The following is a 26,421-nucleotide window of genomic DNA, read 5'->3' on the forward strand; positions in this document are numbered from 1 at the left end:
CTCGTGTATAAATCCGTTAACTGTTTCTTGTAATTTCTTAATGGTGCCAGATTTCCCCCCAGTCTTTCCCTATGGCTACAGCATTGTCCAGTTGCATTTCGCTAGCATGGCTGAACTTACCGCAACATCGTCCAGAAGGGGGAGGACATGAAATGCATGCACTTCGCTGATCACCTGCTTGTAGCTCAGTAGGTGGGGAGAGGCTGGCTGATTATAAGCGTGTTGCCAAAAGAAGGCAGAAACGTTGGGTTCATTCTTGATTATAGTTTTCAATGTTTGTTAAGAATGTAGAGCAGTGGTCCCCAACCTTTTTGTGCCTACGGGCACATTTGAGAGTTTATGAGATCATGGCGGGCACCAACCAATTAACAAAGCAAAATTTTCTTTTCTGTGGACAAATAAGATATGGACACCAAATAATACGCAAAACAACACGACGTTTAATGATACAAGAAACCGCGCAATCAAAAGTACGTAGTTTTATAAGTACAATTATTATTACTCGAGTGGAAAGTTCGTGTGATGTTTGGCGCTGCATTTCATCGGCCGGTTTTTCAAATTTGGGAGCGTAGGATGATGATGTCGCTTGCAAACTCTCGTTAAGATGGGCGTCAGTAAGTCGAGATCTGCGCTTTGATTTTATAATGTTCACAGTTGAACAGCCTTCATTATTCAGTATGACATCTTTCCGTAACAACGAGGGCACCCAAAAAAGCCATGGCGCCCGCGGGCACCGCATTGGGGACCACTGATGTAGAGTGTATTTTGCACATTTAGTTACTACTGAAAAATGGTAATTGAACTGAAGAGATTGGTTGATGTTGTGGGGTAGATGTGGGTGGTTGGGGAGGAAGGGGGCAGGTGGTAATTGTGGTAGATGGAGAGAATGGTCTTGAGGTATTGGAGTTTATTACAATTTCAAATAGAGGGGGTGTTGCTGTCTGGGTTTGTTTCATTTAAATGAACACCTTTTGTAATGCTATTTTTATAGTGTGCTCGTGTAACTGCCCTTTCTGGCGTCTTCAAGAATTTTTATTGTGTCTTCCAAGGTGCCATTTGAGTGTCCAGTTCGTAGAATAAGTTGGGGAAATCCTCTGCTGGGTTTATTAGCTTTTATATCCCTGATACGTTCCTTGAACCTAGTTTTGAAATTTCTGCGTGTTTGTCCTATATAGAATTTTTGGCAATCTTGGCAAGTTCGCTGGTAAATTCCACTTTCGTTTGTTTGTCTGCTGTTTTAGGCACCTGTATATAATGTTGAACGTTCCGAAACTAATATTGACTCCTGAATTTTTACAGAGGTTTGGGGGGGGGGGGGTATCAGCTGTTCCATGTAAGTTAGCGTAGCCCATTTTTAGGTTTGTCTGGGGTTGAAAGATAAGTTTGAGGAGTTTGTGTGATGATGGGATATCCGCTGTTGTGAGTAATGGTTTTGACGGTTTTCATGACTTTTTTTTATTTATGGATAGTGGAGTCGTATATGCGGTGTTTAACACGCAGTTCATAGCAGCCCTTTTATGATCTTGAGGGTGGCATGAGTTATTGCAGATTATAATTTCTGTTGTGGTTTTTTTTTTCAAAGATGTTGTATTCAAGTTTTTGGTTACTCTTCTTCATGGTTGGATTTAGAAAATTGATGGTGTTTTTATGTTATTTTTCTGCAATAAATTTTAAGTTGGGAGTGAATATAATCAAATACTGACAGCATATATTCAATATTTGATAAAAACTCAAAAGGCAGAAACATTGTATTTACTTAGCAAACCAAAAGTGAAAAATGTAATATCAACATGAATTTAAATCTCAACCCATAATGTAGTGATGAGAGGACACTCCAAGAAATGCACGGATTAAGTAAAATTATTTTAACTGAAGAAATTAATTGGTTATATACGAATAGTATTCTGCTGATGTTTAACGTATGTTGTGATATATTGTACATAATTAAGTGCCTTGCTGTTTGAAATGCCCTTCTTCTGAATTCTTATTTTAATACTGCACATTGCTTTCGTGATTGTTTTTTGAGAGCAGCAGTGTTCATGGTGCACAGTGAAAGTTTATCCATGTCTGATTTCTCCTTTTACACCAGGTCCAGCAACATGTAATATTTTTTTAAAATTAAAAGACTGAGGATAACTGCATTTTGTGGCTTAGAAAGCCATCATCACGTGGTTACATATTATTATTCCGAGGACTAGAATGTTGTTACATTCAATATACATTGATATGTATGGTAAGTTGTATATTCATATTGCATATTTTATTGTGCTAATTAGTTAAAGCAGATTGCTTATGTTTGTTATTGTTTGGGTAGGTTGTTATGTAAGATGTCATGATGTTCATGAGGGTTGGTTATAGATCAGTTAATAGAATATGTGAACTTCATTGGTTTATTATATGATGATAGTTGCTTGAAGACATTGCACTCGGTGTTTCTGAATGTAGGGGTCCGCAGTGGCCGCGCGGTCTGAGGCGTGGGCCTTGTGTCGCTTGGTCGCTGGGACCGTGGGTTCAAATCCCACTCAAGCCATGGATGTTTGTCCGCGCTTTCCTCTGTTGTGTTGTCCTGTGTACAGGTAGAGGCCTTGCGAAGGGCCGATCCCTCGTCCAAGGAGTCCTACCGAATGTCTATAGATCGAGCCAACGAAAAGTTGGGACCCGCAGTGCTCAGGAACTTGGAGAATGGGTCGTTCCCAGTATCCCAGTTCTGTCCTGTCTGTCCACGTGATTCAACTGAGAGCCACTGGATGGGTTTAGATGAAATTTGGTCTTTGTGCCATTGAAGTGTAGTTTGAAAGAGCAACGGGAGTGAGGTGCCACTGCAGGGACAGTGTGATGTGTTGGGCAACCCAGGTACAGAGGAACCACCAGTGGGTGTAAACCTCCAGGAGGGGGATACACGTTATGGGTTGCAGTCTGCAGTTAGTGGTGGGATCCGCATGGGTTAGGTTAGGTTAGGGTGGTCATGGGGGGGATGGAACAACCTTTTAGGGCGAGCCCCTCTTTTGGATGGAGCCACCAGGAAGCCTTGTGTCTTCTACTAGGGCTGACCCACCAGTTTACGGGTGCCCCTGATGGTAAGGGTGAGTGTTGGTTAGTATCCGTTTGGGTAGGATACATTAGGTTAGGTTAGTTCGTTTGGGTTAGATTATATTAGACCGGGTTACGTTTTGTTGGGAAAGTGTATTATGTTAGGCTGTGTTGGGTTAAGGTTAGGTTGCCGGGTTTGGAGCGGGTAGGTTGAAGTGACCGCGGGGGGAATTGGGGCAGCCCAGGTGTGTGTGGCCATGACACGGGGATGTGCACCAGGGGCGGTGGCCCCCGTTAGGTACGATATGTTGCGTCGGTGAGACTGGTGTGTAATGCGTCGTTCGTTGGGAGCAAAACTCCTCGTAGAAGCATCCCGCTGGATTGGACAGAACACCCAAGAGCGACAGCGACGCCTTCGTGGCACGGAGACAAAAGAGAGGCGGATGCTCCTTATGAGATGAATCCCACCGAATGGCGCTGTGTCCTCAGGATTAAGTTAGGTTAGGTTAGGTGCATTCAGAATTCAAGGGAAACTGTGTATACAGATTACGTCTTTGTAGACTTGTTATAGAGGGATTTAATGGGGGAACGTAGAGTATAAAAATTCCATGTATTCAGAGAATGTGTCATTCATTTGAATTCTTTTCTAGCAGTTTGATATATATGTGGAAATGTTCTAGCATATATATATTTGTTTTTCTTGGTGATATGTAAGATTTCTAAGGTGTATTATTCGATCATATATCTGTCTGGTATTTAAAATATGTTGTGCACACATAGGTTATGATTTATTCATTTGGATACACTTGTGGATAATTGACAATTACGGGTATTGTTTGTGTACTTCTTGGTGGTGAATTTTGGATTCGGTATTAAGAAACTAAATTCCTTCCATGTATTATCAATAAGTTTGTTATAAGAAATATAGATGATAAGAATATCATCTACATATCGAGAAATTTAAGATCTGACTGATTCTGTGTTAAAATATCTATTATGGTTATGTTGAAGCCACTGAAGGAAAATCTCTAAAATGATGGCTGATGTAGGTACACCCATGGATAAGCCGTTTTTGTTTATGGTAGTGGTTCTGGAACTGGAAATAACTTGTTTTTAACTACATAAAAATTGCATTGCAGTGGGTGGGTGTAATACTTATCATCATGGGCGTAACAACTCAGGGTGGGTGGGTCTTGGCCTGCTGAAGACAAATCCGCCATCGGGAACCGTCAGGGGCGATGTTTTTCCAGTTCCTAATACTGATGTTGTGGAAATCTTCAAGCCCATCAGTCCATCGTAACTTGGTTCTTTCACGTCTTCTTGTACCATCAGGCTTTACTTATAATTATAATGGTGGTTAATTGGAGTAGTATTATATCTATGTACATAATTATATATTTTCATGAATGTTTGCCGTGCCTAATACTTAAGAATTCTAAATTCACCCTTGCATCATGTTTAGTAGACTGTTGGTTATCGGAACTTGGCCTCATTGGTCTAGTTGAAATGTGTTCGACTCTTCGATGAACAAGTTCTCGTAGAAAGAAGTTCATGGAAAATGTTGAAATAAATATTGTAGTCAGATCTGTTTATACTAGATCGCGTATTGTCACCTAGCAAAGAATCCGCTTTGGAAATAGACTGTTTTATCATCAACGCTTTACTGTGATCCAGTATGCCTGCAAACAGACCTGTTCAGCCACGAGTTAAATTGGCTTAATGAAGAGGAACTTAACTAAGAATTAAATCTGAAGACTTAATGTCTGCAAAAGTGGTATTTGGACTCTGTTCGTTGTACTTCGATAAAATTACAACGTTTCAGAGGCTGGATCATCTTCAGGGAAAGGGGGAAAGATATAAACTCTGTCCAGGTCCGAGGTTGGCTCAACCAGGGATACCAACAGCTAGAGTTTCTGTCATTCACCCGAAGACAAAAGATGATCCAGCTTCCGAGAAGTTGTAATTTTTATCAAAGTACAACGAACAGAGTCCAAATACCACTTCTACAGAAGTAAAACGTATTTATTTTTATAATTTCACAAAGTCTTTTTAACATTAATTACACTTATCCCAGCATTTTATCTCTAGTCTCCCGTTGCCCTTCTTCTATCTGCTTCTGTGATTAATCTCCGTCGTAAAATCTGATTCCCTTGGTGTTCACAGCCTCCGCTATTTGGTCTCCCAGCGCCTCATTCGCCTCGTCCGAGAGATACATGTTGTTCTTTGTGTTCTCTTTGGGTACCTCGACTATGTGGAAGCGCTGTGGAGGGGCTTTATCTATGACAATGACTCCGGGCTTTGGCGTAGTGTAAGAGGTCCTTCGCTTCCTGTATCGTATTGACCTCTTCGGAATATCGGCCTCGTTGACGTCGTCCTTGCACGGTTCTGTGTTATCGCACAATTCTGTCTGCTGTGGTTTAGTCTCTGTGCATTCCTTTTCATCCGTTATTGTCTCATCGTCTTCATATGGTGATTCGCGAATGCATTCCACCGTCCGGTCCTTGTGTCCGGTTTTGAACAGGCACCCGCTACATCCCCCCCATTGACCCACTCTCCAACGCGCCTTGCATGGTTCCTGGTTACAGGGACGGCTGTTTGTCTTAGGTTTGTCAGCCAAAGGGCAAAATGAATCACTGACCACTCCGTCTCGTTCCTCGTTGCACTTGGGTTCAGACTCCTGTGTCCCACCCGCACATCGCCTGTTGCACTCGCCCCATTCCAGGAACTCCCAGTGATATTTGGGCTGATAGTTACTCTTATATCCCTCGTTAGGCACTGCGTACTTGTAAGTGACGACTAAGTTTGTTGTACTGTAGAAACAGATGTACAGTATAATCGGCTCTGTTGTTGGACCAGCGATGAAAATCTTCTCGAGATCGTGCTCAGGGTGGAAGTAGTAGGCAATTGTTCCTACGATATGAAGTTCCTTGTCTCCCTCTTCTCTGTATGCTCCGTTCAGGAGGAACGTTTTATCATCTGCTGCCTTCAAGGCTAGCGTGTGCTCAGTTGGTTTCAGCTCCTCGATGGATATCTTCCTACTGCCAGCAGGAATTGTTGCGATCTTCACGTAACCATGACCGGCTTTATCTAACGTCTCTTCGACGATCGTGCACTCTGTGCCATCGCCTTTGCATACCCCGCATCGGTCTTCCACGGCGTCGGACTCTAGAACCCAGTCACAGCCAACAGCTCGACACTTGCCCGCTATACAGCGGTCCTTGGTTCCAGGCCTGCAGGGACTTCCATCTTTTAGTCTTGGCGCCAATGACCTGATAACGTGGGTTTTGTCTGCACACAGCAACCTGCACATTTCATGTGGCAAGACGGTTACATATGATTTATACGTCTCCGTCTGGTTGTCATGTTCGCTGCATTGCTGCTCCAGGAAGGTTGCGGCGTTGGGGTCGCACTGTTGTGTGTTGCAGACGCGGTATTTCCTACGCTGCCCCAGGCAGTATCTGCCGTGGTTTAGGGGTGCCGGGTTGTCGCAGTCCCGATCGCTGAAACTGATTCCTCCTCCACACGTTCGGGTGCATTCTGACCATTGCCCCCACGAACTCCATTCTCCGTGTATAACATCCGGTCTTTGCCCAAGTGGCACGCATTTCCGGTTGAAGCACCACTTGTTGGGGGCACATTTTGTCCCATCAGCTGGTGGTTGCTTGTACGACGAACAATACCCGGGTTTCAGCTCACAGTACAAGAATTTACAGTTGACATCAGGGCTCATGGTACAGACCTTAGCTTTTGGATCATGGAACTGCCGAGCGCACTGGACGTTCGCGTCGTACATTGCTCCAGGAGGCATATTCGGAAATTTGTAGCTCTGTTCTTGAGGTTCGTCCAACAGGCAGTCCCCTAATCCGTTGTCCAGAAACTCCTGTATGAACTTTCTGCTGCATTTAGACCAGATCGAAGTAGCCATTTGCACATATGGTGACATGACGTAGACGTTGACTTCGTCTGCTTCGGGATTACACTCCGAATCGACCCCGTTGTCGTGCCCACAACCCACGACGTGTCCGACCTCGTGAGCCACGGTGATTCCCAGTTCCAATCCGCTATCCTCGCAGATTGCGCACGATAAACTTGGATTGCAGGCTTGTGCTAAGTAAGCGAGTCCCAGAAGGCCACATGCGCTCTTACCTTCGCTGCAGATATCGTACCTAGTGAGCAGAACAGCGATATCGTGGTGATTGGGATGTTTCAGGTCTTGTGGATTCACCGTCTGTTGCCAATTGCAGAAACTCTCTAACGTCTTGCTAGCGGCTGGGGTTATGGTCAAGTCCTTTTCTTCTCCTTCTTTGTGTAAGTAGATAATACGCACCACAACAACGTCAATCAGGTTTCCGATGCTGGCGTCGTGGTAAAAGTCAGCTGCCATGTTCAGTATAGTCAGGATGTATGTCTCGACGTCGGAGTCGTTACGGTTTTCAAGAAATTTCTTATCAGCTACCACAAGGAGCTCTAAGTAGCGATGTGTGCTGTCACTTGTCTTCACGTCACGATTGTGTCTGTGTTCCTCGAACCTTAGCCGATCTCGCCACCCGTCCTCCCAGCCTCCAGTACCACAGGTTTCGTGGTTGCTTACCGATCTCTTATGCACGATATGTGCGTGTTGGCCATCCTCCTCCGGCTGGTGGTCCTTCATGGGTTCGATAAAGTAATGACCTTCGTTAGTTCTAATGTAACCAGACATGCCATCGCAGACAGAGAGCGCTACTCGAGAGTCTCTCTGACCTTTCACACGGCCGACGTAATGGCACTGAGAAATCTTCACTGGTCTTATCTTTATGTTATTGATATCGAGGCTGGATCCAGCTCCACGTTCTTCTACGACCAGTCCAGGTGCCATGAAGTCGTGGTTTGGCCACAGTTCCACGAGATGATCCTCTCCGTTCAGTGTAAGTCCGTAATGCACTTTGTCGGAATCATCCGGAAGATCTCGCTTTTTACGTCTGCTCGTGTCTCGTTCGTAGAAGTTCTGAAGCGAGTAGGACACGAACTCGCCGTCCTCATTCACCTTCCTTGGCACCAGAATTTGATGGTCTTTTATACCTCTCGTATATCTTCCTTCAAATGCCCTGTTTATCCATCCCTGATGCTCCATACCTAAACTTTCGACGTTCCAAAATAAAAGCAGAAATATGCTGCAAACACCGATTAAAGATGTTCGCTTCATTCTTGTGACTTGTTGTTAATAAACAACTCCAAGAAGTTATCTCAATTTGTTCCAGCTGTTGTTTTCTAAAGCTTCTTTTAAACTGTCCTACAAAACAATATTTAAATTATTAATGGCGAAGAGATTATCTTAGAGTGGCTAATAAGTCCTTTGAAAGGGTTACAAAGTTCAAATATTTTCGAACAATAATAACAAATCAAAATGATATTTATTAGGAAGTTAGGAGGAGACTAAATTCCAGAAATGCTCGCTACTTCTCAGTTCAAAATATTTTGTCTTCCCGTCTTGATTTCTAAGAACCTGAAGATTAAAATATACAAAACAATAATTTTTCCTGTTGTTTTGTATGGGTGCGAAACATGGTCTCTCACTCAGAGGGAGGAACACAGATTGCAGGTGTTTGAGAATCGGGTGTTGAGGAGGATATTTGGGCCTGGGAGAGAAGACGATGGGGCATGGAGAAAACTGCATAATGATGAGCTTAAAAATAGGGTATCACACAGAAAGTTAACATTAAAATCAATGTGAATAAGTTTTAAAAACCAAAATTTTTAAAACTAAGTCATAAATTCGACTCTACTGGAAGTATTCGCAGAACAAACGATAGAATTTCTTATGGCAAGTCCTTGCCATGCCCTGGATACCTCATTATTAAACTAACTAACTAGTTGGCTTAGGGAACCCAAAGGTTCATCACCGAATTAACCAAAGCCCACAACCAGTCCCTGTCATGCTCCAACAAAATCCAATCGCCTCCAACTCCTACTTCAAATCATTTTTAAATTACCATGGCCGTGCCAAAGAGCCCGAGGTTTGGTAAAATGTTTCGTAACAGGATAGTTTTTTTACGATTAAAGGTTGTTAACCTTACGCCTAACCCCCAAACTGGAGGACCACCCCTCGACGGCTGTCCGCCACTGCTTATTCAATATATTTGTTGTTAACTTCCATAACTGGAGGCTGTCCGCCCTTGGTCGTATTTACAGAAAAAACCAAAAATTATAATTCACGTTACACTTTAGTTACAAACCTGTAGATTTTTTGGTCCTGCTCTTTTTCCTAAGTAAGCAGTCTTTACGCGAACCAACATTCAATTTGATTCCTATCTAAATGAGTACGATTCTCTGTTACCATGAAAACTAACGTAAACATCCAAACAACTCCTAACAGCGACCACAACAACCAAGGAAACAACAAACAGTTATTTGATTGTTGCGAGAGGTACTGCTTTCTGATTAAACAGCATCTGGTGCTGTTTTCGCATTGAAAGAAAGAATTATACTGTTTGTTGTGTGACTGGATAACACGTAATTAAAATAAAATAAAAATTGACGGTGGAACCACGGTTCCGGAGAACTTGACGTAAATACGTCTATACGGAAAGGAAGTTTATATATTGGCTTTATTCTAAATATTTCCTTTATACATGCTTTACAATTGAGTAAAGTTTGATTAAGACATTGCTTATTTAACTTGAATTAGTTACGCTTAAGATGGGTCTGTGGTAGCTGAAATATGTTATGAAATTTGTACACTTTAGAGTATCAACATTTCGTGCAAACATCATATCTATACAAGGTAACAACAGTGCCGAGTAAACATGACGTTCCCTAGGTAACCATTGTTGTCGATATGTTGATACGGATCTTACACGTTTTCGTTACACATTTTCGTTCCAGGTTTTCGTTCCACGTTTTCGTTCCAGGTTTTCGTTCCAGGTTTTCGTTACACATTTTCGTTCCACGTTTTCGTTCCACGTTTTCGTTACACATTTTCGTTCCACGTTTTCGTTACACATTTTCGTTCCACGTTTTTGCCGAATGACCCTTCCGTATAGACGTATTTACGTCAAAAATATATACACCTCCCACTAGTCTTTTTACAGGAAGAATATATATCGAATATGTAACTGTAACATCTAGCAATTGGCATGTTTAATCTGCGTGTGGTTTCGTTATCTTGGGCTCTAGGACAATGTAACCGCCTAAGACTTTGGGTCGAATGAGGGAGGTTATGATGTGGTAGGCTGGATACTTTTGAGGGTGTGGTTAAAATTGTCGATGTTTTCCTCTAAAGAATTACGCTCGGTAATTCGTGTTTAATACTTCTAAATGCGCTTTGTACTAAACGCGTGAGGAAACTAAGTCCTGATACAAAGAAATCTTAAAACGGAAACGGATTAAAGAAAAATCTGTAGATATTTCCGACTAGAATTGTCCTGCAAATGATCAAATTCCGATTGGAGTATAGTATGGTTTTGATGAACCATAACAACTTAGAAGCGTCCTATGTAAAGGCCACAAAGCACCGCCCTGGTGACGGAGGTAAGTATGACCTCTGAAACGTTGATAAACATCTACCATACTACACGGCACCGCTGTGAAAATGTACTTCCTAAATATTTGTTCCGGGTTCGATTCCCGGATTTATAACTTGTGTTGGGCAAGGCCGTGGTCTAGGCATCACGGAGTTTTCCTCCGGAGCTTCCCCGGTTTCTCCGTGGCATCCCAACAACTACTCCGTTCTCATATTTATCATCATTCCGGGTGCAATGTGAACTCGCCACCATTGGACGCAGCCTGGGCAACGCCACTCGGCGGAAAAGTAGTTCACTACGCCGCAGGACTTCACGGCCAATGACGTAAGTCAAGATTCACAGCATTAAAAAAAATTGTCAGTTATGTTTTCGACCGACATCTTATAAGATACTAATTTATTACTTATGGAAGTACTATGAACAGAGAGAAATTTACTGTTCTTCAAAAGCAGATTTCAGGAATTATAAATTCTGAACATTGTTACCATGGTTACTTTTGTTTGTGTGTGGCTTAACCATTGTGTAGCTTGAGACATAGTTCCGACTTTGGCCACCAGAGTTCAGCACATAACTGGCCTGTTGTCGATGTAATGAGTGGGAATTTGAGTTTTTCACGGCGGTGATCATGAAAATGGTTTTTTCTGGGTTGTAGCGCCGCGTAGTGTGGTAGACGTTTACTATCGTTTCAGAGGTCCTTGCTGCTTCCATCCTAAAGTAGATGGTATTGCTCCATCTATAAATAAGCAATTTTTTTTTGCTTTGTTTAAATTATTAATTTATCTGTTTGCTAGGAACTTTGATGAAAGTTAATTTTTATTTTATTTTTGAATTGCTGTCGACGTTGGAATTTTAAATTTAAATTTTGAAAATGATGACATTTTGAAGTTTTATAAACTTTTATGTCATGCTCCTAAATGCACATTACACATACCACACGAGCAAAATCTGAGTGTGATGTCTGTACTACTATCTATGAGGACTTCACATAAGCCCAATTAAAGACCCTAATATTGATGATTCACACCATTCTGTTAAGTATGAGGTACATCACTTACTTAAACGAGAAAAAACATTTTATAAAGCATTTGAAATAGAGTTTCAATATTATTTTGTGTAATGTTCGACGCTGTATTGACTGAGCTACTGAAAAAGCATCGTTAAATAACTATAAAAAGTATGGACGAGAATGATTCAAGTTACCATGGATGCTATGCTAGGATATGACGTCAGAGATAGGGGACGGGTTGTGACTTGGTGTTGTTTTAGAGAAGTGTTTGTTTAGTATATTAATAGGATGGAACCGTATGATGTTATCGTTAACCAGCCCGTAGTTATTGATAATGTAAGTCGTTATTGAAAAGTTGCAAATTATGTAAGCAGCTGCATGTTTTCTTAGCAGTAAATATGATTTCCTAAAAAATTTTACAACATCGCCATGTTAGGAACATTGGCAACTCCTTTGTAACTACATTAACATTTTCTGTGTTAATTTAAAACGTTCCTTTCCTTTCTATAATAAATTTCAAATTTCTCATAGATTACTTTGAAAAGTTAGTAACAGCTTTCTTATAGTATACGAAGCATAGCAATAATTGAGAATTCTTTACGTTCACCCTAACCTAATGGCGAGCACTCCTAAAACTAGAATTAGAATATATTGACCTTCCGTAAATCGTTCATTCAAGACAAGGATGTGGAACATGACATAATATGTAAATGAGCACTTTGTACATTAAAATACCAAAGACAAAATTTCAACTCGATACTTATTACAGCTGTTTACATGAATATTCACAGTACTTAATAATTTTCAGTTGAAGTAAATTTTTCTGCATAGTAGGAGTGAGATAAAAGATAACCTCTTAGTGCTGGGTTAAATATGTGTGTCATGATTTAAACTTTTTATGCTAAGTGGAAGAGTATTGAATAATTTTATCCCTGCATAGAAGTATCTTTCTGATAACTAGTCAGGTTAATTCTTGGCTGATGAAGATCATGATTATGCCTTGTATTTGTGTTTTGTGGGTCACAATTTGTTTAGAACTGCTCCATGTTGTCCACAACAAAAGACAGTAATGAGAGTAGAAATTCACTCATAAGGGAGAATATGTTAATTTCTTAAACATTTCTCTGCAAGATACTCTTGTGTTAAAACCTGCCAATAGGGTGTGGGGCTAGGTTCATTAATCGCCCTGATGACGGAGGCAGTATGACCTCTGAAACGTTGGTAAACATCGACCAGACTACACAGTGCAACAACCCAGAAGACAGAAATCTTCAAAATCTTTAATTTCGAAAGAGTATGAAGTAAACTATTTGGTGGCAAAGAACGAAGTTTGTTTGCATTCTGAGAGCCATAGCCAACGCAGCACGGAAGTAAAGATTCCAAAAATTATGTTTTAATTAATATTGATTTGTTTGTTTCAGGGTTCAGGGGTGATCAAAGCAGGTTTTGCGGGAGACCAGATACCAAAATGCCGTTTCCCAAATTAGTAAGTTGATGATGATTTATTCATACTCCGTACATCGTTTGTTTGGAAAAGGCCATATAAATTTAATACAAAGTCAGTAAACTCCCAGTTATCCACTTTGCAGATTATACATGCATGACTTTCTTTTACTGATTTTGAAGCTTTTGAGTAAGTAAAGTTTTCTGTGGGAGGGCTACCAACCCTCGAACCCGGCTAGAACATGTAGAAGGATGAATACTGAAACAGGCCCTTTGGTATAGGCCCGAAAGAAGAATAGATCCTAGAAGACTATGTTAAAGATGTTGGTTCACTGTGCACAAAAGTGGAATAATTATCAGCAGGAGAAACTGTAGAATCTGAGAAATCCTTTTCCAGTGATACTTCGTCCATCACAAATCTCACTTGAAGTCGGCTGGGATTGAATCCAGGTCTCCACAGTGAGAAGCCAGCCAGAGTTAGTGCGGGGGTCTCGTTCACATTAACCCATTGCAGTTCACAGTATAGTGAAGGTGAAGTTTGAAGTGTACCTTGCTTCCTCCACTCACCACGTATGGTGTTGAGTGTTTTTACGCATGTTATCAACATTGAAAAATTTATAAAGAATTTTAGTCAGAAAACCTGTAGGGAAGACATAGATGGGAAGATAGTATTAAAATTGGTCTGAAGGAAATAGAGGATGGGAATGTAGAATGAATTCATCTGGCTAAGAATAAGAATAATTGGCAGGCTCTTGTGAGCATTGTAATTAAACTTTTGTAGAAGGTGGGGGGCCAACGGTGGTCTAGCGGTTAGAACGCTGGCCTTGTAATCCTGGGGTCTCGGGTTCGATTCCCGGCGGTGCCCGAATTTATAACTTGTGTTGGGCAAGGCCGTGGTCTAGGCAACACGGAGTTTTCCTCCGTGGCATCCCAACAATTACTCCATTCACACACAGAAGAAGGCAATGGCAAACCACTTCTGGATCATCTGCCAAGAACGTATATGAACAGGTCCCAGTCCGAGAAAAGGATGGAAGGATCCTGTTCATATGGACCTGTCGTCAGACAGAACACTAATAATAATAATAAAATAATAAAGAAGGTGGGGAATTTCTTGGCTATGTGAGCAGTTTTTATCTTTGCTTCATGGACTAATTTGTGTTTTGTCTAAATTAGGTAACAAGAAAAAACAATTGTTTGTCATGGGAAAAATTAGATATATTTTTTTGATAAATATTAACTAGTTTGGAAAATGTTTTGTGTAAAAGTTTCACATTTAATGAAATTAATATTTTATATTTGTACTTAGTATTGGACGGCCAAAGCACATCCGCGTGATGGCTGGAGCGCTAGAGGGAGATCTGTTTGTTGGCCCTAAAGCTGAAGAACATCGGGGTTTGCTTAGCATCCGTTACCCAATGGAACATGGCATTGTGACAGACTGGAATGATATGGAAAGGATCTGGCAGTACATATATAGCAAAGACCAGCTGCAAACATTCTCAGAAGAGGTACTTTTTTAAAAAAAAAATTATAATCCGTGTCTTAAGATTGTCTTCTGTTTAATAGAACAGGAAATTTAATATTGGGACCAGCCAGCCTGATGAGTGAGATTTGAGGGTTTTCACGGTGGTGATGGTGATGATCTGGGTTTTGACACCATGTAGATTCATAAGTACCGCCACGGTGGTCTAACAGTTAGAATGCTGGCCTTGTAAACCTGGGGTCCCGGCGGTTCCCGAATTTATAACTTGTGTTGTGCTCTTTAGATACAGAATAGGTAATACTGCATTGCGACCATTCTTTCTTACGTTGTCCTTTTCGCAGAAAAAAGTTCATCTATTTGAGGTGGAATAATCTGTTGTAGGGCTACATATGACTGATGTCAGGGTAGAGAATGGATGACCTCAGGGTAGGTCGGGTATGTTTTCAGGGTTTTACGAGGCTCGTCCACAAAGTAAGTTTCCCTGGGGCCGTTTACAGAAACAAAACACAATTTCATGGAAATATTTATTGCAACAGATACAGCAAGTGTCCAGCTATTTTTCAACATATTCGCCACCGGAATTGAGACATTTGTCATACCGTGGGACCAACTTTTGAATACCTGTGTCGTAGAAGTCTGCCGCCTGGGATTGCAACCACTGTGTGACAACCATCTCCGCCTCTCTGTCATTCTCAAAACGCTGACGCTGACCGGACAGGAATTTCTTGAGGTGTAGGAAAAGATGGAAATCACTGGGAGCGAGGTCCGGGCTGTAGGGTGGATGATTAAACACCTCCCAGCTGAACTCCTGCAGGAGACTTGCTGTCCGTCGAGCGGTGTGCGGCCTAGCGTTATCACTGACCGCACTTCACAGTCGGCGGGAGCTGGAATAAGAACCTCCATCTTCAACAGCTGCAACGATGCTACTGTGAGAACGCGGGAGGTGCCGTTAGTGCATGCGCCATGCTACGTCATTGCTCTATCACGTACGCACAGTCGCTTCGCGCAATATAAGGTTTGCTAGCTGTGGGACGAGTGGGAAACTTACTTTGTGGACACGCCTCGTATATGGTAACAGGCATTGCATCAGAAGAGGAAGACGTGCCAGAGGGCAGAAATTTGGAAGAATTATGGCTTTAATTGATTCAAGGTATGCTGTATGGACTAGTTTAATGTCCATCACTGCTTTATTCATCTGCAGTCACAATTATTCATTTCACCAGTATTAATTTATTATATTCTGCACACTTCTAAATTCTCTCTCCTATTGTTCTAAGCCCTGACATGTGGCAATGTTACCTTCCACTTTATTTATTTCCCGCCGAGATTATAAAACATATATTATGCTGAAATGTGACTGTGAATACATCCTGTCTTTAGAAATACCCAAGAGATAAGTCTCTTTCTGTGTTTGAGGTTTAAACATTGACGTCTGTTACAGTTTGTTAAATCTATTAATATGCAGCTGTGATACGACATTAACCGCTGGTCCCGTAACACGTAAGTGTGAAAGGGCGAATGGGATACTGTTGTCCTCTTGCATAATGACATTATTAAAAGCTTTACATATTTCGAAAATATAGTTTTGTGTGTGATGCGATGTTACGGGTTTTTCCATTTTTCCCTTACAGCATCCAGTACTATTAACAGAAGCCCCTCTGAATCCGAGGCGGAATAGGGAAAAGGCTGCAGAGATTTTCTTTGAAACATTCAATGTTCCTGCGCTCTTCGTATCTATGCAAGCTGTTCTTAGCCTGTAAGTAAAATCTGTGGTCATCTGTACGTTCAAACTGTACCGCTTACACCATTCACTCCCTTTGTGCTATTGAACAGTTGTTTGGAATCCATTTGTGTAAGTTTCAGTAAATTATAAACACTAAGTTCACGTCACGTTTTAGCCCTATGGATCAGTACCCCAAAATTTAAAGAAGTCCTAAATGCTTATTTACATCAGTAAATCATGTTTACTTTTAAAGTGACATACATCCTACCAAGGTAATAAGGCAGATGAGACACGTGTGAGATATGTAATTCGTATCTTACCAGAATGGTTCATTTCTTCTCTGTAGAGAACACTAACTAGGACAGCCCTTTCTGTAGTGCTTATATAGAAACATACAGTAAAATCTCAATTCAAAAAACACCAGTAAAACAAAGTCAATTTCGGTTTTTATCCATTCTGTGGTCACTTCACATTGATATATGACATGTCACAATCATACGAAAGTATTATTAAACAATAAGCAAAGGAACATCCTATGGAAAGTACAGCGTCAGATCGAGACTAATACATATCACTTTCATGTGACACGAAAGAATGATAAAAAAAGTAAGGAAAAAGAGCAAAAGACCATGACACTGAAGCAGAAAATTACAAATACAGTAAAACCTCTCTAAGTTGGACACTTGGGGTTCCACGAAAATTTGTCCAACTTACAGAGGTGTCCAAGATAGAGGGAAAGAGAAAAATCAGATTGTGGTCCAATGACAATATAATCTATTTACGTACGTACACTAACTACTCTAGGCTTACTACAATTAAGAATTAATGACAATAGTATTAATAATAATCTTTTGAAGCCCACTCCCATGCATTGCACATTACACCCCAGCCTCAATAACATTTTTCTGAAGTTAATTCCACCAATTTTCGCTTCCCCGTCGCAAAAAGAAAAATTCCATTTCTGTTAACGCAGTCTGAACTCAAATGCAAGCACAGTACTGACGGAGTTGAAACTGTGTCTTCTGCAATGCATTCCAATGATGGGTTCAATGTCCATAAGATAATCCTCCAGAGAGGAGGCATTCATCAGTCAGAAATTCAAAATAACTGAAAAAGTTTCCCTGAAAAGCATCGGAGTTAAGTGCATGAACCTGTCCAACTGACAACAAAAGAAGTGACCAAGTTCCAGGATAAAGGGGTGACCAAGATATAGGGTATTGTGGACATGTAAAATTATAGGATATTTGCCGGTAACAATTAAAAGTGTCCAATATAAAGGGGTGTCCAGGATACAGGGATGTCCAACTTGAGGGGTTTTACTGTAATAATATTAGGAATATCATATGTACAATAAAGAATGTACAGGATTAACAATTTTAAATATAAGAGCAGATCAGTAACCAGTATGAATAAAATCATCATTAATAAAATCCTCGCTTGAGCAATAACATACGTTTGTGCTTTTCTTTTTAAGACTGGATTGTCTTTGATCTGATTAATGTGTGCTGGGAGTTTGTTATAAAATTTACCTACGGTGATAGTTGACCTGCGTTATGGATTCCCAGTTTTGTATACACACTGATGATGTTCGAAGCTAGGTCTAGTATTATGAGCATGAAACTTGTTATAAGTCGTACAGTTACCCTTGTCTTTTACAAATAAAATTGTTTCATAGATATACAAAGGAAATAGAGTTCAGATATTTAAACTGTTAAAACTTTACCATCGACAGTCGATGTGCTTCAGCCTCGTTATACCGGTGATATATCACATTTCAAGAACACGATTTTAATTGTTTCAGATATGCCACGGGTCGCACGACAGGTGTCGTATTGGACTCAGGGGACGGAGTTACGCATGCTGTCCCAATTTATGAAGGTTTTGCTATGCCTCATAGTATTATGAGGATTGATATTGCGGGACGAGACGTGTCGAGATATCTCAGGTGTGAATGACCAAGAGGAAATTGTTATAGTTTCACATATCGTTACAAGAGTTTTAATTTGATCAATTATAATGTGTGTTCTGTACATAATTTCAGTATTTCGTTTTTCCTTGCGTACTTTGGCATCGTTCCATCTTCGGGTACAGCACGGTCAGTACCCATGAGTCAAGCTGTGGGATGTCACTTACAATCTTTTGTAAGATTGACGCTTTCATTAAATTTACATTCATTATTGGTCATCCCTGTAGAATTTCAATGATTTGCCCAATATTTTTGTGTTACTTTCAGCGCTTCTAATTAGTAATCTATATTCCTTATTACCGTGCCACGGTGGTCTAGCGGTTAGAAGGCTGGCCTTGTAATCCTGGGGTCTCGGGTTCGATTCCCGGCGGTGCCCGAATTTATAACTTGTGTTGGGCAAGGCCGTGGTCTAGGCAACACGGAGTTTTCCTCCGTGGCATCCCAACAATTACTCCATTCACACACAGAAGAAGGCAATGGCAAACCACTTCTGGATCATCTGCCAAGAACGTATATGAACAGGTCCCAGTCCGAGAAAAGGATGGAAGGATCCTGTTCATATGGACCTGACGTCAGACAGAACACTAAATAATAATAAGATGAGGTGGTCTAGCGGTTAGAACGCTGGCCTTGTAATCCTGGGGTCTCGGGTTCGATTCCCGGCGGTGTCCGAATTTATAACTTGTGTTGGGCAAGGCCGTGGTCTAGGCAACACGGAGTTTTCCTCCGTGGCATCCCAATAATTACTCCATTCACACACAGAAGAAGGCAATGGCAAACCACTTCTGGATCATCTGCCAAGAACGTATATGAACAGGTCCCAGTCCGAGAAAAGGATGGAAGGATCCTGTTCATATGGACCTGTCGTCAGACAGAACACTAAATAAAAAAAAAATTCCTTATTATTATGCTCGTTGCTGTGACTATTGGTTAAAAGCAAGAGCGAGCAACTTCGTATATTCAGGAGACGCTGGAACAGGGATGGGATTTTAGTCGTCTGCTTTCACTCTTCGGTTTCTTAGGAAATCTTACGCTTTCGGCGGTTACAGCACAAATAGATCACCAAGCTGTGTATATATTATTTTGTAATTCTAGGCCAACCATCAGTTGGCAGGTTTCAGTAAAGTTGAAAAATATAGAAAGGAAATTTTCAAATTTATATTTTTGTCATTTTCATCAGTCACTTTTCTCACAATTATGACTTGATTTTTGAATGTTTAAAATTAAGAAAACTTTGTATCGTTTTAATGTTTTGAGGACAAAATTAACTTCTTCTCTATCATAGATATTGTTGATCCCTATATACCAACTAAATTACTAAAAGCGGTAATGGAAAGTCTATTCCGTCAGCAGAGTCTGCTAATGCGGCCAATGTGCCAGTGTGTTGATATTTTAGTAGAATTGTGGTTTTCCTGGAGGAAACCTTTTCCTTATGTAATTCTAGAAAATTTATTACTTTTCCTTATTTTTAAATTTCCTTGTGTATTTTATTATTTTAAGTGCTTGCCTGTCGTAGTCTACAGCTGTTGGCGAGCACTCTAATTAACGAGTTGTTGTTGTTGTTATTATTATTTATTGGTTTCAACAAATGATCACTTGATGCAAAAAAGATTTTAATTTTCCAAAAGTACCAGGAAAGAGGTGTGTTTGCCCCAGGGTGCCATTTTACTAAGGCCAACTCGGTGCTTAAGTCTTAATTGTGATAATGACATCATGTAGTAACTTTAAATTTCCTGATCATTTTCAAAATGTTATCAGGGAGATTTGAAGTTCATTGGTTTAGAATGAATGTCGCCGACTCATACTTAGGAGGTACCTGGTTTAAATGCTGGACAGTGACTGTCCAGCTTGCTAATGTGATTTTCTTCAGTCATTCCAGATATATGATGAAACTAAGGTACCAGTGCTTCCTCCAAGTTCATAATCATCTTACCATGTGGTTTCCATCACTTTAAAACCTCAGCAGTTGATCCAGTGCCATAATAATGAAACAACTATTCAGTTATCAGCACTGATGTTGAATATTGTTAATGGAGTTTTATAATATGTAACCTTTTCCTATATAGGCTGCTGTTACGCAAAGAAGGAGTTAACTTCCGTACGACAGCAGAATTTGAGATTGTACGAACTATCAAGGAGAAGGCGTGTTATCTTGCAAACAATCCTCAGAAGGAAGAAACCGTGGAAACCGAGAAATACCAATACACACTTCCAGATGGCAGCACATTAGAGGTGTTATTTTGTTTTAATTTTTATATTTAAGACTAGGTAACAAAGAAACGTCATGAAGTTTCTTCAAGGAACGCTGTTGGGAGTTTAGAAGTAAAGAACCCGCTGGGCTGCGAAAATTGTCGATTTTAAAATATGTGTAATTCAAAGAAATGGATTACCACATTCAGAAATACCTGTTTGTGTTCCAAAGGAGCATTTGTGGTTCTGGATTTTAATAATTTGACAAGGAGGCACTTTGAATTGACAAATTGAAGTCAAATAGACCAGGAACTCCGCAGAGTTTGACTGTCACAGCAGCTCCAAGTTGGAATGAGGATAAGAGAGGCATTTTCTACAAAACTTCATGGCACGACATCCCAGAAGACAGTCATCTTCATACTTACAGCTGTGAGAACTTGAAGTCTCACAAGGCCTGTGAAAATTTGTCCAGTACCATTGTCGTCCTTAACTTACCAGTAAGCGTCACAAACAAAATTTGTGCACACCGTTTAAGTAATAACATATGACGATATGTCGATTTTAGGGAAACTCGTGTCCTGTTTACCGTATTTTAAATTCAATACAGGCATAATTGTTGTTTGTGTGGTTTCCGAAATATTAATTATGCAGATCTTTAGATACTTTAGTGAAGTATTTTATGATTCCTTCATCTGTAGATTGGTCCTGCTCGGTTCAGAGCCCCAGAAGTTCTGTTCCGGCCAGATCTCATCGGAGAAGAATATGAGGGTCTCCATGAAGTTTTGCTGTACTCCATACAGAAATCTGACTTGGACCTTCGCAAAGTATTATTTCAGAATATCGTCCTTTCAGGAGGCTCTACGTTATTTAAGGTACTTTGGATTCAGTTCGATTAAATAAAATTGTATATAAATTCTTTGTTGTTATATTAACCTTAAGTACATCTGAGACAACCTGGTCCCATCGCGGATATTTTTGTCTCTGCCTGCAGCTATACACGTATAGAAAAAAGTTGAATTTTGCAATGTAATGCCATAAACATACCGCCACGGTGGTCTAGCGGTCAGAACGCTGGCCTTGTATTCCTGGGGTCCCGGGATCGATTCCCAGTGGTGCCTGGATTTATAACTTGTGTTGGGCGAGGCTGTGGTCCAGGTATCATGTAGTTTTCCTCCGGGGCTTCCCCGGTTTCTCCGTAGCATCCCAACAATTACTCCATTCACACACAGAAGAAGGCAATGGCAAACCACTTCTGGATCATTTGCCGAGGAAACATATGAACAGGTCCCTATCAGAGGGAACTTGTTCATGTCACCAGGGGTCGGCTCCGACCCGATGGTACAAAAAAAAATGCCATAAACACTGGGACCCAAATTGGAGTCCCATCAAATGCATCTAACATTCTCCATAAGTGAAGCTTCAGTATGTTTGTGTTCACAAAATTATTACACTTGCACATTATAAATATATTTTAATGTAAATTTGCTTGCTGTATGATATAATCATCTATATCTTTCCAGCGCTAGGTGACGATTTCTGTATGCACTGTTAGTGTTAAGCTAGCAACGAGGTTTTCGTTTTATGTTACCTGGTCATGTATTTTTAATTTATTTATTCCAGGGATTTGGTGATAGACTGTTATCAGAAATTCGAAAATTAGCTCCAAAAGACATGAAGATAAGGGTAAGTTAAGTAACGTATTTTCTTCACTCCCATGTTTATATTATTTGAATAACTCGTGTTTAAGGGGAAAATTCACGTGTTTACGAACGTTATGGTAATATTTCTGTTTTAGATATCAGCACCCCAGGAACGCCTATACTCTACTTGGATTGGTGGCTCAATCCTAGCATCGCTTGACACGTTCAAAAAAATGTGGGTATCGAAGAGGGAATATGATGAAGAGGGACAACGTGCAGTCCATCGGAAGACATTCTGAAGTGATGCGGATTGGACATCGGGTGCTGTCATCGCGATGTAGACGTACGGCTTTGGTCTTTGTAACATATGGACAAAGTAATTGTGCCTCCTCAAATATGTGACATTACATTAGTATCCATGTTGCTCGTGATATCCTTAATATTTGCTTGTTGTAAGTGTTGACTTTCCCTTGGGGATCAGAGCTTCGTAATCATTCTGCAGAATAAAACTGTCACGGTAATAATTTGGGTCTGTGATAGATGCTTTGCGAAAGAAACATTAGTCAAGAGCAGGCATGAAACAATACTGAGAGCAAACTGAAATGTTTAATTTGTATGATGCACATTTCATTAGCTGAAAATAGTTTCTTCCACATATGCAAATATGTAGAGACAAGAATTTGATCTAATTTGACCTGTTTATCAGGTCTATAGTAATGATCTGTGTTTCGTTTTCAACTTCCCTTCTAAATCTTTACATAAACATTTCAAAGTCATTCTTTTTTAGGGAAGCAATTAAATTTAAAATTTCCCTCTGTTATGGGATACTGTCATTGGGAAATATCATAAACAGTAAAATATGGGACCTCCCCCTGGTGGACCGTGCGGCCCCGGACCTCCGGGTCCTCCAGGGGTCCCAATCCGATTTCCCATAAAAATATAGGAAATCGGTATGACACGATGTAACACGTTAAAAGTGTAAGCAAGACCAAGACCGCAAGTTAAATGCAGTTTGGTGAGGTTAAAAAGTAGTGAAAGACATGGGAGGAAGAAATTATGGGGTGGCTAATTGAGCTGAATTTTTCCATTATTTGCTGTGCTGCACAAAACCACTTTGGTGTTCAAATACATTAGTAAAAACGAAACCGCTTTTAGCTTTTTAAACTGTAGCAGGGTTTTTTTGTATGCTGCTACAGCTGTTTGGCAGACCATGTATAATGAAATTTTTCGCTTCCAGCAAATACTTGTTCACATTTATTTTCACGCGCACGAAAGAATCCCTGTTGAAGAACGGTTTGCTGTATATCAGTTTCGTAGAGGCTTTTTAGTGCAATTGCAGAATGGCTTGAAGTTGTGAGTCCGGTTGGATGCGTGTTAGGTTAAATTATCTAAAGATCAAGTTACCAAAAAGGAACCAACTTTTAAAACAAGTTTGTATTGAAGTTAAAGCCATGACGCAGAGTACAGGATGGGGACCCCTGGAGGAGCCGGAAGCGCAGGAGGTCCAGGGCCGCACGGTCCACCAGGGCGAGGTCCTGGAGGAGATCCCATAATCATAGGAGGCATAGATTTGTCTCGTCGTACCATAAGAGGATACAGCGAGCGCATCCGTGACTTGGCTCTGGAGAATCCTCTTATTGTAGGATTGGTATCCGAGGCATTATATTGTCGAAACATCTCCATTGGAAAACATCAGGACCCCATTCTTGCTTCCCTAAGAAAAAAACCTGTAACTAAAACTTAGGCACCGTTAACAACCCAATTCTGGAAAAGGATGACGTTCGGACAATCTAAAGAGAAGCCAAGGCTACACTGAAAGGGCCGTAGTGCTAAAGAAGAAGAAGAAGCAGAATGGCTTCAGTGACTTGCCATGAATTTTGTTTGCTTTCGTTAAGTTTTCTTAGGGTTTACAACTAGTAATTAGTCTTAAATGAGTCTCTATCACATTTTCAGGAGGTGCGGTGTTCAACACGGAAACCTTAATTTCGCATCCGTTATAAACAAGTAACCAGTCTGGCTTCTTCTTCCTAAAGTTGTTTCCACGCTTGTTCATGGCTGTTGGAGATTCCTATGCAAAATTTTATGTCTTGGGGGTGCTTATTGCATCATACCACCCTGATGATGGAGGCATTAGGCACCTCTGAAACATCGGTCTGTTTCAACCAGATTACAACTTCCATGATCACAGCCACCTTCATACTTGCCACCATAAGAACCCGAAATGTCCCCGAGGTTTCTTTTCGTGCATAGCATCTCCTCCTCGTATGAAAATTAAATGAACTGAAAAGTGTGATAAAAGTCTCATTCCAAGAAGAGACATCAGCAACAGCTTTGTGAAGATATATCTGCGATGTTACAAACTTTCATCAAATTCACAATTAATTAATTCATTAATTATCCTGGTCCTGTTTGATCTATTTCACATCAAGCGTTTGGTGACAGAACAGAAAGTCAAACATGCGTGTTACATATAGAGCATAATAATAATAGGAATTACCTTCTTCTTCTTCTTCGGCTCTCCGGTCCGTATTCGGTCCATGGCCTCCTCAATTCTCCTCTTCCATTCGGTCCTCTGTTAGGTCCGTCTGTCCGAGGCTTCGATCTAGGTTTCGAAACATCTTCCTTTTTACGGCGCAAGGTTGTTAGCCTTGCGACCAACCCCCAACCTGGAGGACCAGGGTACCTGTCTTAGTCTGACCTCTCCCCCTCGACCAATCTGGCTAGGGAGGCCCTACCGGTAGCTCTTGGGGTCACTGAGGTACTCAAGCCCCACCACCACGACAAGGTGCAGGTACCATTAAGTGGGGGTAGGAATTACCTGTAAAAGGTTATTATCGCCATCATAATATGATATGGTAATATACAGGTAACTATTATGTTGAGAAACATATTCATTCCATTAGCACGTTATCTATTCAGCTCAACATGGTAGTGTACTAGAAGAATTATCTGGATTACAATTTGCAGTTTCTGTTTTACTACTCAAATATTATTCATGCTGTATTATTTTAATTTAATGTATATGGCACTACTTTAATTTATAAATGTTTACTAATTTATATAAGAAATTGTTTCTCTTTGTATTAAATTATGAAAGAATTTAATAGTTTCCATTTTTATAAAATTGCTGTATCCTATCGGTTATGAAGGGAATTTCAGAAGTCCCCAGTGGGTGTCGAGTGCATGCTACAGGCACAGCAAATCAATGCAAATGATATGACATTTATTTTCTACGTTGCATAATTGTCAACGTAGTTACGCTATTGGCGAAGTAGATGATCGCTTACAGTACTGTCGGTCGTTATGTGTTCTCACGGCCATGTTGATGGCATCTGTAGATTTTGACTTGTATTCCCAGAGTATCTCTTTCATCTGAGCATATAAATGTTTTCTAACACTTGTTATTGAAATGAAACGTAATTATAGGTCTCGGGGGAATAGGGAGGATCCCCAGTCTAGAAGTAATGCCAGAGTTACGGGGCATTCACTCATGAAACCATTACACATACTTGCCATCTCACAGGAAACTTCCGAAGTTCCAGAACCATAATGTGAACAATAACTAGCAACAATTCTGTTCTACCCAGCTATAATTTTAGGTATTTTTTATATATTTATAATTTATTTGACGATGCTTTCAGTATCTCAGGCAAGAAATGTCGATTGAGAAGACGTGGAAGGAAGCAGTCATGGCCTAATTTAAGGTATCCTGACAGTTGTGTGGAGGGACTAAGGAAAACTGTGAAGAGCCTCAATTAGTCAGTCTTTTGACTGATAGTTGAACCCAGGACCTCCTGAATGCAAAGCAGGAGTCTTAACCACATCTGGTAAATCATTTTAGAGCAGGCTACTCTTTTAGCCCTAGCATTTGTGGTATTTTGGTTTACTACGTAACATTTAGAACTATTAAGCTATTGTAAATGAATTTTATTGAATATAGTAAAGTGTAACAGCAGTTATCAGTATGAAGACATACTGAAGTAGAAGCTGCCAAGACTTCTTATATTCACTGCAAAATACAATGACTGGCAGCAAGTTTGTGCAATTTTGTATAAGAAGCCCCCAGACTATTAAGTGCTCTCTGCTTCTATACATAGTGTTTTATTATCTTTATGTTTATTGCTCCAAATGTATCAGTTTCCTTACACTTGTATATTTGATTGTATGGAACCCGAAGGTTCATCGCCGTGTTCACTAAAACCCTCGTATACAAGATGAATCATTGCTTTTCTCAGAAAATGTCTGTTTACTTGTAAGAAGCTTATAGAATGTAATCTTCGACACTCGTAATAGATAATTCTCTATTAACAACGCCCTAATTTCATGTTAAATAAGTGCAACAGATGGTAAAAATTCTTGTCTTTTCCTTTCACAGGAGGATTTATATGGCCTTTAAAAGTGAAAAATGAGAAACTAATAACATAACCGTATTTACTTT

General features: G+C 40.4%; 2 protein-coding genes across 4 annotated transcripts; one reads left to right on the forward strand and one right to left on the reverse strand.

Moving 5' to 3' along the window:
* Positions 1–4,772: 4,772 nt before the first annotated feature.
* Positions 4,773–9,345, reverse strand: LOC110837084 (A disintegrin and metalloproteinase with thrombospondin motifs 12-like). Of its 2 annotated transcripts, none has more exons than XM_087349938.1 (2): positions 9,243–9,345; positions 4,773–8,299 (listed from the first exon to the last, which is right to left on the reverse strand). In XM_087349938.1, exon 2 carries the CDS (start codon positions 8,210–8,212, stop codon positions 5,153–5,155), a length of 3,060 nt encoding a protein of 1,019 aa, XP_087206064.1. In that variant the 5' UTR covers positions 8,213–8,299; positions 9,243–9,345; the 3' UTR covers positions 4,773–5,152. The 2 variants fall into 2 exon arrangements, with proteins under 2 accessions (XP_087206064.1, XP_087206065.1); XM_087349939.1 differs by having other exon boundaries at positions 4,773–8,142; positions 9,243–9,336.
* A 2,386-nt stretch (positions 9,346–11,731) lies between these two features.
* On the forward strand, positions 11,732–26,417 carry Arp1 (Actin-related protein 1). Of its 2 annotated transcripts, XR_002545575.2 has the most exons (10): positions 11,732–11,871; positions 12,957–13,021; positions 14,288–14,489; positions 16,096–16,220; positions 17,989–18,132; positions 20,220–20,385; positions 21,042–21,215; positions 21,964–22,026; positions 22,139–22,359; positions 25,625–26,417. XR_002545575.2 is itself a non-coding variant. In XM_022078915.2 (9 exons), exons 1-9 carry the CDS (start codon positions 11,824–11,826, stop codon positions 22,280–22,282), a joined length of 1,131 nt encoding a protein of 376 aa, XP_021934607.1. In that variant the 5' UTR covers positions 11,732–11,823; the 3' UTR covers positions 22,283–26,417. The 2 variants fall into 2 exon arrangements, 1 of the variants encoding a protein (XP_021934607.1); XM_022078915.2 differs by having other exon boundaries at positions 22,139–26,417.
* The last annotated feature ends 4 nt before the right edge of the window (positions 26,418–26,421 follow it).

The sequence above is a fragment of the Zootermopsis nevadensis genome, unplaced genomic scaffold, assembly GCF_977971745.1.
Source record: "Zootermopsis nevadensis isolate Lab colony 2312 unplaced genomic scaffold, Znev_1.0 Znev_ptg000016l, whole genome shotgun sequence".
Taxonomy (NCBI): Eukaryota; Metazoa; Arthropoda; class Insecta; order Blattodea; family Termopsidae; genus Zootermopsis; species Zootermopsis nevadensis.